Genomic DNA, 15,455 nt, shown 5'->3' with positions numbered 1-15,455 from the left:
TTTCATCTGTCACAGAGAGTAGTTTCCTAGTGCCACTACAGCATGAAGGGAGGGAAGGAATAACATGTTGACATGTTACACATACTAGACTGGTGTTATGTGACATAATGTTATACATACTAGACTGGTGTTATGTGACATAATGTTATACATACTAGACTGGTGTTATGTGACATAATGTTATACACTACATACTAGACTGGTGTTATGTGACATATTGTTATACACTACATACTAGACTGGTGTTATGTGACATAATGTTATACATACTAGACTGGTGTTATGTGACATAATGTTATACATACTAGACTGGTGTTATGTGACATAATGTTATACACTACATACTAGACTGGTGTTACATGACAAAATGTTATACACTACATACCAGACTGGTGTTATGTGACATAATGTTATACATACTAGACTGGTGTTACATGACATAATGTTATACACTACATACTAGACTGGTGTTATGTGACATAATGTCATACATACTAGACTGGTGTTATGTGACATAATGTTATACAGTACATACTAGACTGGTGTTACATGACATAATGTTATACACTACATACTAGACTGGTGTTATGTGACATAATGTTATACATACTAGACTGGTGTTATGTGACATAATGTTATACATACTAGACTGGTGTTATGTGACATAATGTTATACATACTAGACTGGTGTTATGTGACATAATGTTATACATACTAGACTGGTGTTATGTGACATAATGTTATACACTACATACTAGACTGGTGTTACATGACAAAATGTTATACACTACATACCAGACTGGTGTTATGTGACATAATGTTATACATACTAGACTGGTGTTACATGACATAATGTTATACACTACATACTAGACTGGTGTTATGTGACATAATGTCATACATACTAGACTGGTGTTATGTGACATAATGTTATACAGTACATACTAGACTGGTGTTACATGACATAATGTTATACACTACATACTAGACTGGTGTTATGTGACATAATGTTATACATACTAGACTGGTGTTATGTGACATAATGTTATACATACTAGACTGGTGTTATGTGACATAATGTTATACACTACATACTAGACTGGTGTTATGTGACATGTTATACACACTAGACTGGTGTTACATGACATAATGTTATACACTACATACTAGACTGGTGTTATGTGACATAATGTTATACATACTAGACTGGTGTTATGTGACATAATGTTATACATACTAGACTGGTGTTATGTGACATAATGTTATACACTACATACTAGACTGGTGTTATGTGACATAATGTTATACACTACATACTAGACTGGTGTTATGTGACATAATGTTATACACTACATACTAGACTGGTGTTATGTGACATGTTATACACACTAGACTGATGTTATGTGACATAATGTTATACACTACATACTAAACTCGTGTTATGTGACATGTTATACACACTAGACTGGTGTTATATGACATAATGTTATACAGAACATACTAGACTGGTGTTATGTGACATAATGATATACAGAACATATTAGACTGGTGTTATGCGACATAATGTTATACATACCAGACTGGTGTTATGTGACATAATGTTATACAGTACATACTAGACTGGTGTTTTGTGACATAATGTTATACACTACATATTAGACTGGTGTTATGTGACATGTTATACATACTAGACTGGTGTTAAATGACATAATGTTATACATACTAGACTGGTGTTATGTGACATAATGTTATACACTACATACTAAACTCGTGTTATGTGACATGTTATACACACTAGACTGGTGTTATATGACATAATGTTATACAGAACATACTAGACTGGTGTTATGTGACATAATGATATACAGAACATATTAGACTGGTGTTATGCGACATAATGTTATACATACCAGACTGGTGTTATGTGACATAATGTTATACAGTACATACTAGACTGGTGTTTTGTGACATAATGTTATACACTACATATTAGACTGGTGTTATGTGACATGTTATACATACTAGACTGGTGTAAATGACAATGTTATACAGTGTAATGGTGTAATGTGACATAATGTTATACACTACATATTAGACTGGTGTTATGTGACATGTTATACATACTAGACTGGTGTTATGTGACATAATGTCATACACTACATATTAGACTGGTGTTATGTGACATGTTATACATACTAGACTGGTGTTATGTGACATAATGTTATACAGAACATACTAGACTGGTGTTTTGTGACATAATGTTATACACTACATATTAGACTGGTGTTATGTGACATGTTATACATACTAGAATGGTGTTATGCGACATAATGTTATACAGTACATACTAGACTGGTGTTATGTGACATAGTACTATAGTTGATTGGGTGTACCCACCATTACACCTATAAGTTGACTGTATAATTTCAGTCAGTAGTTTTGAAAGTGGAGCTGAAGAGCCGTAAGTGGTCTCTGTTTGTTTGTGTAGTATGTCATGAAATTGTCTACTACATTATCCATTTCGTATGATATGTTACGTCCTACTATGTTTTTATTTTTTTTTAAATGTGCAATTTGTATGATAATGTTATGAATCCAATTTATACTATATGTTACTAATGTTGTGCTTAAGTTCCTGGAGTGCATCTTTAATATCAAATGAATTGTCAATCATTTTTGATTCACCTAACTGTCCATTAATTGACTAGTAACTACACAGATTTCCTATCCAGAGCTACTAAGTTATTTTCAAACCCTAACTCATACTTTATTATGTATCAATAACATATTATTATTATTAATAATGCTACAGTATAGCTGTTATTCATAAATCACACATTTTGCTGGGCCCATGCAACCCCAGACACCTTTGTTGGCTCTTCCTGTTTTCTGAGCCCTAAGCTGAGGCTCGGCTAGAGTTCTAAGGAGCCCCTTAACGATTCCAACATGCCTGGCTTCGACAGCTAGGAGCAGTGGAATGCAGCCATCCTGGACACAGACACAAAGAGATGGAAACAATGACTGTGATCTGCAACCTAGCGCAGCCAAGAGCCAGAGAATCTCTTCAGGGTAAAGATAATATACTGTGAAAGTCAGTGTGTCTGTCCCAAATGGCACCATAGGGCTCTGGTCAAAAGTAGTGCACTTTATAGGGAATAGGGTGCCACTTGTTATTGCTGGTCATCTATGAACATTTGAACATCTTGGCCATGTTCTGTTATAATCTCCACCCGGTACAACCAGAAGAGGACTGGCCACCCCTCAGAGCCTGGTTCCTCTCTAGGTTTCTTCCTAGGTTTTGGCCTTTCTAGGGAGTCGTTCCTAGCCACCGTGCTTCAACACCTGCATTGCTTGCTGTTTTGGGTATTAGGCTGGGTTTCTGTACAGCACTTTGTGATATCAGCCGATGTGAGAAGGGCTTTATAAATACATTAAATACCCCCCCCCCCCCCCCCCCCCAGCAGGAGGAGGAGATTGGATTATTCTGTGCATCAACCAGTGGAGGCTGCTGAGGGGAGGACAGCTCATAATAATGGCTGGAACAGAACATATGTGATGGCATCAAACACATGGAAAGTATTCGATACCATTCCAATAATTCCGCTCCAGCCATTACCACAAACCCATCATCCCCAACCTCCTGTGACATCAGCTAGTGAGACTTCAACTTGTAACGGTCATCGTATGAAGGAGAAGAGGACCAAGGTGCAGCGTTGTATGTGTCCATATTTATTAGAATGAACACGGAAATAACAAAACTAACAAAGAGAAACGACCGACAACAGTTCTGGCTGGTGCAGACACACAACAGAAAGAGTTCTGGCTGGTGCAGACACACAACTGAAAACAGTTCTGGCTGGTGCAGACACACAACAGAAAACAGTTCTGGCTGGTGCAGACACACAACTGAAAACAGTTCTGGCTGGTGCAGACACACAACTGAAAACAGTTCTGGCTGGTGCAGACACACAACAGAAAGAGTTCTGGCTGGTGCAGACACACAACTGAAAACAGTTCTGGCTGGTGCAGACACACAACAGAAACAGTTCTGGCTGGTGCAGACACACAACAGAAAACAGTTCTGGCTGGTGCAGACACACAACTGAAAACAGTTCTGGCTGGTGCAGACACACAACAGAAAACAGTTCTGGCTGGTGCAGACACACAACTGAAAACAGTTCTGGCTGGTGCAGACACACAACTGAAAACAGTTCTGGCTGGTGCAGACACACAACAGAAAACAGTTCTGGCTGGTGCAGACACACAACTGAAAACAGTTCTGGCTGGTGCAGACACACAACTGAAAACAGTTCTGGCTGGTGCAGACACACAACTGAAAACAGTTCTGGCTGGTGGAGACACACAACAGAAAACAGTTCTGGCTGGTGGAGACACACAACAGAAAATAATCACCCACCAAACACAATCGAAAACAGGCTACCTAAATATGGTTCTCAATCAGGGACAACGATTGACAGCTGCCTCTGATTGAGAACCATACCAGGCCGAACACAGAAATAGCAAATCATAGAAAAACTAACATAGACAACCCACCCCACTCACGCCCTGACCATACTATAACAAAGACATAACAAAAATAACTAAGGTCAGAACATGAAGGGAGGGAAAACTGGTGTGTTTTAATTAGCCAGTGTACAAATTAGCTGTTGATGTTGTTGTTGCTTTTCATAATGAGACGCTGAGCGATGTTTTTGCTGTTTATTCCCTCTTGTAAAGTGTATTGAGACTCTGTGACGATGTACTTTTGAATTCGCTTGACTTGTTCACATGGTCTAGGCTGGTCTGACGTTCCAAGCTGCTGCCTCCGGAAAATATCCCTGCAGCATGGGTTGGAATCCGGTCCACTGCTATTTCAGCACACTCTCTCCTCCATCTTTCCTCTACCTTTGACTACACTACATGACCACACTACATGACCAAAAAAAGTATGTGGACACCTGCTCGTCAAACATCTAATTCCAAAGTCATGGGCATTAATATGGAGTTGGACCCTCCTTTTGCTTCTATAACAGCCTCCACTCTTCTGGGAAGGCTTTCCACTAGATGTTGGAACATTGCTGCAGGGATGGAGTTGAGGTCAGGGCTCTGCAGGCCAGTGAAGTTCTTCCACACTGATCTCGACAAGCCATTTCTGTATGATCCTCGCTTTGTGCACAGGGGCAATGTCATGCTGAAACAGGAAAGGGCCTTCCCCAAACTGTTGCCACAATGTTGGAAGCACAGAATCGTCTAGAATGTCATTGTATGCTGTAGTGTTAAGATTTCCCTTCACTAGACCTAAGGGCCCTAGCCCGAACCATGAAAAACAGCCCCAGACCATTATTCCTCCTCCACCAAACTAAATAAATTTGATTGATTGATTGATGGTTACATAGCCTGTGCATTGCATATACAGCACAGTCTGTTATTCCAGTCATTCAAGACCACACAGCAATACATTTGATTGACAGATGAGATGAAGTGAGAAGTGATGGATGAGAGGGAGAAGAAGAGTGCGTCCCGCTGCGGTATCATGTGGCAGATATCCTACCTTGCTTGGTATGAGCCGGGCCACTTTGCTGGATAATTTAAGCAGTGTGTGGATGGTACCGAAGGATGCGGTGGCTCGGGAGGCAGCAATGTTTAGATTCATCTGGTACTTGGGCTATTATACCGAAGAGAAAAGGGCCGAACGGGGGATACGGTTAGGTCAGGAATGGGTTTTGTGATGTAGCCAATAAAGTCCATGTCCGAGATACGTCTGACTATAACATTTGTCCACTTGATTCGTTATTTATTTATCTAAAACTCAACATCTTGACATTTACATTTTAGTCATTTAGCAGATGCTCTTATCCAGAGCGACTTAGTTAGTGCATTCATATTAAGATAGCAAGGTGGGACAACCACATATCACAGGCATAGAAACTACATTTTTTTTCTCAATAATGTATAGTAACTTATTTCCTAATTAGTGCACTATATAGGGAATAGGGTGCCATTTTGTACGTAACCAAAATGTCTAGATGGGTAAATAAATGATGTGTCAAATGTCCAAATATTGGACAATCAACTTTTTGGGGCCACATTGCCAAATATATTATGCCAAGATACGTATTTCTAAAAGGGAAAAATGAACGAAAGTAAGTTGCATAAAAGCCATCCTGCAGTCCTAAAGGAAATATGATATATGTTTTGGCCCAGTGTTGCTGCGCTGAGCACACGGCCTACATGCAAAATGAGAATGATAGTATTTACTGCATTCCAATAGCAGAATATATCTACCAAAGATAAATAATTTATGTGGATAACAAACAAATAAATAGCTACAGGCTTAAATCCAAACTCCTGGGGGATTTTATGCATGGAGAGGAGCAATTACACACCATTAGGTTCTTCCATATGTCATAAGTCAGTAAGGGTTTGCATGGATTGTAGGTTTGAGCTGAAGTGGAAACATTAGGGTAGAACAGCAACAATAGCCCACAATTATAAACTATAACACATCCAATGAAAATATGTAATTAACTGATCCTGGGAGAAAATGTATCAGAAAATACAACACTTGGGCTCATACTAAATAGAAACATGACCGGGATCTTACAATGGAGACTATGATACATACACTATAGCTCAATAATGATTCAGAATTCACTATTGTTTCATATGGAAAGCTACAGCTAATTATTTCTTCAAAAGGCCCTTTTGATCATATCTTATGGCTGGTAAAAGTCATGGCTACTGCCATTGGAAGCCTGGTATAGCACATGAGTAACCCTTAAGTCTGGCCTCAGGCTAAACACAATGAATGGCCAACAATTGAAAGCCTTATTCTGTATGAAGAGGACACAATAAAACACCTGTAGATGTTGATTGACTAGGTTAGTTGACCTTTTTACTACTTTACACACTTATCTAGGGATTCCATCCCTGTAAACTTAATTTGCCTGATGACGTACTAGTGAAGAAAGAGTGTCTCATTTCATACAAGCGTATTTGTTTCCACATTTGCTCTCCTCCCTTCCTCTTCTTGATCACCTTTCACCTTTTTGTACAGGAGGTGAAGTGAGGATGGAGGAGAGGACCCGAAGAGTTGAGCTAAACCAATTCATAATCTCCCAAGGAGATGTGCTTTAAAGGTAGGATACTTTTTTCTGGGGTTCCTGTAGCCTACAGCGCTACCAATGAAAAAGTTAATTGAGAACCCAAGGGTAAATGGCTGTAAAACGCACAAAACCCCATTCTGCCTTGTTTGAAAAAGTTAATATAATGCTTTTTTTAAAGTTACATGGCAGGACAAAATAAACATTACACTAATTCAAAATAGCAAAGGGAGTCATATAAAGCAGTATTGTATGTGGAAGCCGTGAGCAGGGCAGACTACTTTCCTAAACAAGCTTTCAAATTTTACCCAATGTAGGAACAATTCCCACTGTCAATAGGCCTAGAGCATTTTCAGATATTCAACTGAGTTTGTGCTCAATCTACTTCAATGCTCAAGATTTCATAGATTTGAACTGGCCTGGAACACAACAGCTGTACACATGACAATGTTTTTTATAGTGAATGTGGGGAGAAAAAGACCCAGTGAAATGATTAGTCTGTCTAGTTATCACCACTTTATGGCAGTGTGTTATCTATTTAATAAGGGAGGTTTCAGTGATTATATCACACATTTTGGAGGTTCCTAGTACTGTCCCTGTTCCACGACAAGAATAAAATGTGTAAAAAATGTATCCAAAGGTTTAGCATCGGATATATGTCATATGTTCGTTCCCTCAATCCATTCATTTTGTTTTTCTTCCATCATTCTCATCATTGTGTTGTGTTTCTTCCTCATTCTCATCATTTTGTTTTTCTTCCGTCATTCTCATCATTGTGTTGTGTTTCTTCCGTCATTCTCATCATTGTGTTGTGTTTCTTCCGTCATTCTCATCATTGTGTTGTGTTTCTTCCGTCATTCTCATCATTGTGTTGTGTTTCTTCGGTCATTCTCATCATTGTGTTGTGTTTCTTCCGTCATTCTCATCATTGTGTTGTGTTTCTTCCGTCATTCTCATCATTGTGTTGTGTTTCTTCCGTCATTCTCATCATTGTGTTGTGTTTCTTCCGTCGTTCTCATCATTGTGTTGTGTTTCTTCGGTCATTCTCATCATGGTGTTGTTTTGATTCTGGATTGAAGGTAAAGTCGCTGTGCCCAGCTGTGTGATAAAAAACAATGGAATAGAACCCAGGAGAGATGACGAGACGCGTCACCAGAGTGTGCAAAACTGTCATCAAGGCAAAGGGTGACTACTTTGAAGAATCTAAAAATCTAAAATATATTTTGATTTGTTTAACACTTTTTTTGGTTACTAAATTATTCTATATGTGTTATTTCATAGTTGTGACGTCTTCACTGTTATTCTACAATGTAGAAAATAGTAAAATAAAGAAAAACCCTTGAGTAGGTGTGTCCAAACTTTTGACTGGTACTGTAAATAATTTATTTATTATTCGCGCGTGACTATAAACTCTGTAATTCCGAAAGTAGCATTCTGATTGTATAATTTGTGCTTCAAGTTTACCAGTCTTTGTAGAAGGTAGAAAAATATGCATATCCACCGCCACAATCCGCACCACTAGTTCAACTTTTCTAACCCTGCCCTTGTGCTCTTGTTACCTTGGATTCTGTCGGTTTGCCAAAAAGCCCACCCTTCCCGCCAAATCACGAGCTCTGTTGGCTAAACATGATGATTATGGAGCCCTGATAGGGCTCAATCATCTAATCTTGTTTTGTGTTATTAGAACAATTTTAACCTTCTCTGGGATTGGAATAAATAATTAGTTTTATTTTATGTCTAATCAAAAACACAATAAGCTATTTGATGAAACGGAAGAGGTAATTCAGATGTTGCAAAAAATATTGTGGGAGTTAAACGGTGCTACACTGTTGCAGTTATGTTTTTAGACAGTCCCATTGTGTTACAATGTTGCAGACCCCTCATGACAGACAGCCATGCCAGAGATATTACAGAAAGGAGGGGATAAAAACTATATTGTGCAATTGATGGAGGAATTTATAGACCCCTTTCCAGGACACAACACATTGACATAAGGTACAGATGCGCGCTGGACACTTGGCTGCAGAAATAAAGCCATTCAACATAGCTAAGATTTACGTTTATATGAATTCTAAACTAAATATATATTTTTGGGTTCTCATACCCTTTACAATGATGTTTAGATTATTGCTTGAACAGTCACTAAGATTATATTTAGTTGTTATCTTTGCAAAATAACTATTTTGGATGCAGGAATTGTTGGCATAGAACGCTAAAGCCCATTGACATAGGCTGTAACAAAAGCTAGCCTAAGAGTTCTGATTGAAAGGTTTTTGAAGTATAATGCAGTTGATTTGCCATGACACAAACATTATATTAAGCAGGGCATTCATACAAGCCTGAAAGTACAAGTATAATCCAAAAGTAGTGTGAAATGCACGCATAAACAACATGTAAATAGAGGCTTTTTTGCTGACTTTCTAAGAAATCCCCCATAATTCTGCCACCAATTTGCGAGCATCGCCCTCATGTGGCAATCTTTGCAAACACAGAAAGGGGTGTAATAAGGCCCCACCTAACTACGAGCTGACTCTATGGAGTTTCCCATCTCCTCAAAAGTGTCTCTGGCCCCGCTAAAGCGTTGTGTTTCCATGGTAGCTGATACGAGTCAACAATGAATTCCGCTGTGATAAGGGGGCCGGCAGCCTGACATTTTATAGCAACTCAACAACACAAAAGGGGAAAAGGCGAGCAAGTGCATGGTTTATATTGCCGGTACAGACGGTGGTGCCGGACGGCAAAAACTTTAGTAACATTTCTGAAGGTACTTTTCATAGAAGACGCGTATCTTTTTGGGCGTTTTGCGAGGCAGAAGGAAGCACCATTATTGTGTGCCACACGGAATTTGGAGTTGAAGCGTAAGCTGAATCAATTAGCTGAACTAAAGTAACGTTAGCAACAAGTAACAACACATGCACATTAGACGGCTTTATAAACGCACAGAAAATGTTTAAAAACACATTCCAAAGTGGATTCCTATCTATATTGTATAGCATTGGGAGCAAACCTCTTCAGATATGGGATAAAAAGGTAAGCAACGATTTACACAAGCTTACGCATGAATTTGCTTGCTAATTTGACAAGGCTAGCTTTATTGCAGGGCTTGGTATGGTGGTGAGCTCCAGAGAGCAAGTAGCTAACTAGCCATATAACTAGCTAGATAACCAGTTTGCGCATGACAATGCAGTATAAATCTATAAGTTAACTAACGTTACTAAAGTTAGTAGCTAGCTGATTTGTTGTCCTCATAAACTGTCCAGTGTCTAGCTAGCATTAGGGCATGTCATGCTGTAAGCTTTGTTTTAACTCCGATTTGAAGGCTACTGTGTTGTCATTGTACTCCTCATGCCACTGTCATAATCAGGCCTTTAGTTAGCTAGCTAACGTCAGTTTATTAGCTAGGTTAGATACCCATTAGTTAATCAGAGTTTGCCTAATCTTCCTGAGTTCACATTCAATAAAACACATTTATTAAAAGTAATAGTACACGCTAGCTTACCCATTTCAAAATGTTGCTTGTGCTATAGGTCAGGAACGGCCACATAAAACGGATTACAGACAATGACATCCAGTCGCTGGTGCTTGAAGTGGAGGGAACAAATGTCAGGTAAGCTTGTTCTATGTTCACTAGCCTGTTTTCTCTTACTCGGACAACCACATCTAACCATTTCTCTTCAAATTCAACAGCACAACTTACATCACATGTCCGGCAGACCCAAAGAAGACACTTGGCATCAAACTACCTTTCTTGGTTATGATCATCAAGAACTTGAAGAAGTATTTCACCTTTGAAGTCCAGGTAGGTTATCATCCAAGTCAACAATCAGATCCATTGCATATGTATACAAAGAAAGCTGTACAATATTGTAAAACATGTAAAGCAATTCCTTATACAACAATGCCTGATTGACACCATGAGGGCTGACCCGTACTGCACTGGCTCGTTTAAATTCTATTCATATTCTTCTTTACAGTGTGGTTCCAGCTACAATGGTGGATGCGTAACCAGGCCAGTCCAGTACAGCTCGCTTCGGTTTGGCTCAGTGGTGTGAAAAGGGTACAAGTGATCAGTTTGACTGAGCTTAGCTCTCCCTTTCCAATCGCAGGTGTTGGATGACAAGAATGTGAGGAGGCGGTTTCGGGCCAGTAACTACCAGAGCACCACGCGGGTAAAACCCTTCATCTGTACCATGCCCATGAGGCTGGACGATGGCTGGAACCAGATCCAGTTCAACCTGTCTGACTTCACACGGCGGGCCTACGGCACCAACTACATCGAGACACTCCGTGTGCAGGTCAGTCAGAAAGGCTCATGGACCAGGGTCATGGTCCAAGATACACTATACTCTTACCTAGCCTGGTCACAGGTCTGTTTGTGCTGCCTTGCCAACTCCTGTGGTCATTGGCATGCCAAGTTTGGTGACCATAGGGGTTGGCAAGACAGTACAGGCAGACCTGGGACCAGGCTATCTCTTATGTCAAACTTTGAATTATCAGTTAGGCTATGTTTGGAATAAGATTAAATGGCACATTGCATTACCTTGCCTGCATTTTACACACAGTCAGTCAGCAAAGTAAAGGCTAGCTTTTTCAAACAGAAATTTACATCCTGAAGCTCTAACTCCAGTTTTGGGACACTGTAAAGTCCATGGAGAATAAGAGCACCTCCTCCCAGCTGCCCACTGCACTGAGGCTAGGTAACACTGTCACCACCGATAAATCCACGATAATCGAATTTCAAGAAGCATTCCTCTTCGGTTGGCCATGCTTTCCTCCTGGCTACCCCAACCCCTGCCAACAGCTCTGCACCCCCTGCAGCTACTTGTCCAAGCCTCCCCAGCTTCTCTATCACCCAAATCCAGATAGCGGATGTTCTGAAAGAGCTGCAAAACCTGGACCAGTACAAATCAGCTGGTCACGGGTGCACCTCAGACACGTTCAAGGTACTAAACGATATCATAACCGCCATCGATAAAAGACAGTACTGTGCAGCTGTCTTCATCGACCTGGCCAAGGCTTTCGACTCCGTCAATCACCGTATCTTTATCGGCAGACTCAACAGCCTTGGTTTCTCAAATGACTGCCTCGCCTGGTTCACCAACTACTTCTCAGACAGAGTTCAGTGTGTCAAATCGGAGGGCCTGTTGTCCGGATCTCTGGCAGTCTCTTTGGGGGTACCACAGGGTTCCATTTTTGGGCCGACTCTTTTCTTTGTATATATCAACGATGTCGCTTTTGCAGCGAGTGATTCCCTGATCCACGTCTACGCAGACAACACCATTCTGTATACATCTGGCCCTTCTTTGGACACTGTGTTAACTAACCTCCAAACAAGCTTCAATGCCATACAACACTCCTTCCATGGCCTCCAACTGCTCTTAAATGCTAGTAAAACCAAGTGCATGCTTTTCAACCGTTCGCTGCCCGCCCGACTAGCATCACTCCTCTGGACGGTTCTGACTTAGAATATGCGGACAACTACAAATACCTAGGTGTCTGGCTAGACTGTAAACTCTCCTTCCAGACTCATATTAAACATCTCCAATCCAAAATTAAATCTAGAATCGGCTTCCTATTTCGCAACAAAGCCTCCTTCACTCACTCCGTCAAACATAACCCTCGTAAAACTGATTGTCCTACCGATCCTCGACTTCGGCGATGTCATTTACAAAATAGCTTCCAATACTCTACTCAGCAAATTGGATGCAGTGCTTCCAATACTCTACTCAGCAAATTGGATCACAGTGCCATCTGTTTTGTCACCAAAGCCCCTTATACCACCCACCATTGCGACCTGTATGCTCTCGTCGGCTGGCCCTCGCTACATATTCGTTGCCAGACCCACTGGCTCCAGGTCATCTATAGGTCTATGCTAGGTAAAGCTCCACCTTATCTCAGCTCACTGGTCACGATAACAACACCCACCCAAGGCAGGTGCTCCAGCAGGTATATCTCACTGGGCGTCCCCAAAGCCAACACCTCGATTGGCCACCTTTCCTTCCAGTTCTCTGCTGCCAATGATTGGAACAGATTGCAAAAATCGCTGAAGCTGGAGATTTATATTTCCCTCACTAAATCAGTGACTACATCACCTAACTACATCAGCTATTTACAGCAAATCTACCTACATCATCCCCATATTGTTTTTATTTACTTTTCTGCTCTTTTGCACACCAGTATTTCTACTTGCACATCGTCATCATATGCTCATCTATCATTCCAGTGTTAATTTGCTAAACTGTAATTTGCTACTATGGCCTATTTATTGCCTTACCACCTCACGCCATTTGCACACACTATATAGACTTTTTTCTCTATTGTGTTATTGATTGTACTCTTGTTTATTCCATGTGTAACTGTTTGTGTCGCACTGCTTTGCTTTATCTTGGCCAGGTCGCAGTTGTAAATGAGAACTTGTTCTCAACTAGCCTACCAGGTTAGTTGTTCTCAACTAGCCTACCAGGTTAGTTGTTCTCAACTAGCCTACCAGGTTAGTTGTTCTCAACTAGCCTACCAGGTTAGTTGTTCTCAACTAGCCTACCAGGTTAGTTGTTCTCAACTAGCCTACCAGGTTAAATAAAGGTGAAATACATATTTTGTTCCAGATCCATGCAAACTGCCGCATCCGGAGAGTGTACTTCTCTGACCGACTGTACTCGGAGGATGAGCTCCCTGCAGAGTTCAAACTGTATTTACCCGTACAGAACAAAGCAAAGGTGAGCACAAATAATGTCAATTTCAAGATACATTTTGTCATAATGTAGGCCTACAGCCAATGTTTCCTAAAATAAATTCCGGCACTGAGCTAATTTTAGGTCTGCTGAGCACCAACTTGAGGGAAAATTCTGTGTCACCTCTGGCGCGCGTTTACTGTGAACACTGAGGCCTGCTTAAGTTAGTTTGCTACGGTGGCTATTTGATTATAATGTTGGCCTACCAGAATCGCCTATCATCAAAAGCAATGGAGAAAATGCATCCCATAACATTTTAACATGGAACTAACTATTGAAATAGTGAATAATAGTTCTGATACAGCCTACAGTAGCAGTGTGATGCTTATTGGCAACCGATCTTATTTATACAGCACTGCTCCTTCAAGACATAAAACAGCTTTTACCTGACTCGCTTTTCAAAGATGGCTAGAAATGTACACATTTTGTGCTTTTGTTGGAAGCCATCACTCCTCCATTGCTGACTAGCTATAACTGGGCTAATAACTAGGAAAAAATATCTTGCTTTGATCTCAAAACAAGCACATTTATTCATGACTGCTCGTGCCTGTCAATGCAATAGAATCCTCCGATGGTGCGCTCTGCCTAAAACTAAATCTGACTGAGTCGTGCATAGTTCATTTTGTTTCCGTATGTTGCATTGAAAGGGGGCTAATATTATGTTGACTCGAACACAGAGTGAAACGTTGACAGTGATGTTCAGTTCAATCTCGTATTTCTTCTGGACTACAGCTCATACAGTCTGCACCCCAAATAGCACCAAATTCCCTTTATAGTGCACTACTTTTTGACCAGGGTCCATATGCATCTCAAATAATGATCTGTTGAAGAAAAGTACAATATGGATTGCAGTTCTTGTAGCTAATTGACATGTTTGTCTTCTGTATTTTTATAGCAGTAGGGCAGCTGAATCGATTCTCCTCCTCCATATCTGCAGATTGTCTGATGAATTTGTAATGTTTATTTTTCTTTCATATTTTGGAACCATGTGATTGTTTCCTAAATTCTTGTTTCTCTGCACAATAAACATTGTTTAGCATAAAAATCAGCAAATTCCAAAGTGGAACTCTCAATTATTGTGCAACAATGTACATAGTAAACTCATGGTTATTACATTATGTACAAGAAAGCAAATAGTCAGGTTACAGTTCCACAGGCAGGATTTTATTTAATATAAAACAATCTACTCTCACCTACATATGCAATCCTATCTGACTTCACACTGGTATTCAAGGTTCTAGAAACATATCACCCACTAGATTGGGGGCTTAAAATATATATTTAGTTGAGTTACTACAGTATAAACAAACATCACATTCTGAAAATACCTCTTACCTGCCCATCAAATACACACTAATCTTGAAATTGTAAATGAGCAACCTTCCTGAATGAAAACAGTGTAAAGAATTAAAACCGAACTCTTTCTACAATACATGACAATAGAAACTAAGCACTTTAGTTTCTCTGAAGTGAGAATACAGGCTGGATTTGGTTTATGTGGCTCATGTAGAGATGTCAGGCACATGGGCATGAATGAGTAGGCCCTTTGCTGAAGAAAAAAGGCATGTATAGACTGTCCTACTGAACATGAAGGGTTGAGGGCTGACTAGACCACAGTTCC

The 15,455-nt window shown here is 40.1% G+C and overlaps 1 protein-coding gene across 2 annotated transcripts; it reads left to right on the top strand.

Annotated features, from left to right (window-relative positions):
- The first annotated feature begins 9,590 nt into the window (after window positions 1–9,590).
- cfap20 (cilia and flagella associated protein 20) lies at window positions 9,591–14,887 on the top strand. Of its 2 annotated transcripts, none has more exons than XM_021572697.2 (6): window positions 9,591–10,133; window positions 10,631–10,710; window positions 10,791–10,902; window positions 11,210–11,398; window positions 13,709–13,819; window positions 14,733–14,887. In XM_021572697.2, exons 1-6 carry the CDS (start codon window positions 10,050–10,052, stop codon window positions 14,733–14,735), a joined length of 579 nt encoding a protein of 192 aa, XP_021428372.1. In that variant the 5' UTR covers window positions 9,591–10,049; the 3' UTR covers window positions 14,736–14,887. The 2 variants fall into 2 exon arrangements, with proteins under 2 accessions (XP_021428372.1, XP_021428371.1); XM_021572696.2 differs by having other exon boundaries at window positions 9,594–10,133; window positions 14,730–14,887.
- The last annotated feature ends 568 nt before the right edge of the window (window positions 14,888–15,455 follow it).

The sequence above is a fragment of the Oncorhynchus mykiss genome, chromosome 18, assembly GCF_013265735.2.
Source record: "Oncorhynchus mykiss isolate Arlee chromosome 18, USDA_OmykA_1.1, whole genome shotgun sequence".
Lineage (NCBI taxonomy): Eukaryota > Metazoa > Chordata > Actinopteri > Salmoniformes > Salmonidae > Oncorhynchus > Oncorhynchus mykiss.
The sequence above is the reverse complement of the archived record's forward strand: the minus strand, read 5'-3'. Positions and strand labels throughout refer to the sequence as shown.

Coding starts and splice junctions, on each gene's coding strand:
- cfap20 (XM_021572696.2), top strand. CDS start 10,050: ATGTTTAAAAACACATTCCAAAGTGGATTCCTATCTATATTGTATAGC. Junction 10,711..10,790: donor GTGGAGGGAACAAATGTCAG/GTAAGCTTGTTC, acceptor CAAATTCAACAG/CACAACTTACATCACATGTC. Junction 10,903..11,209: donor ATTTCACCTTTGAAGTCCAG/GTAGGTTATCAT, acceptor TTCCAATCGCAG/GTGTTGGATGACAAGAATGT.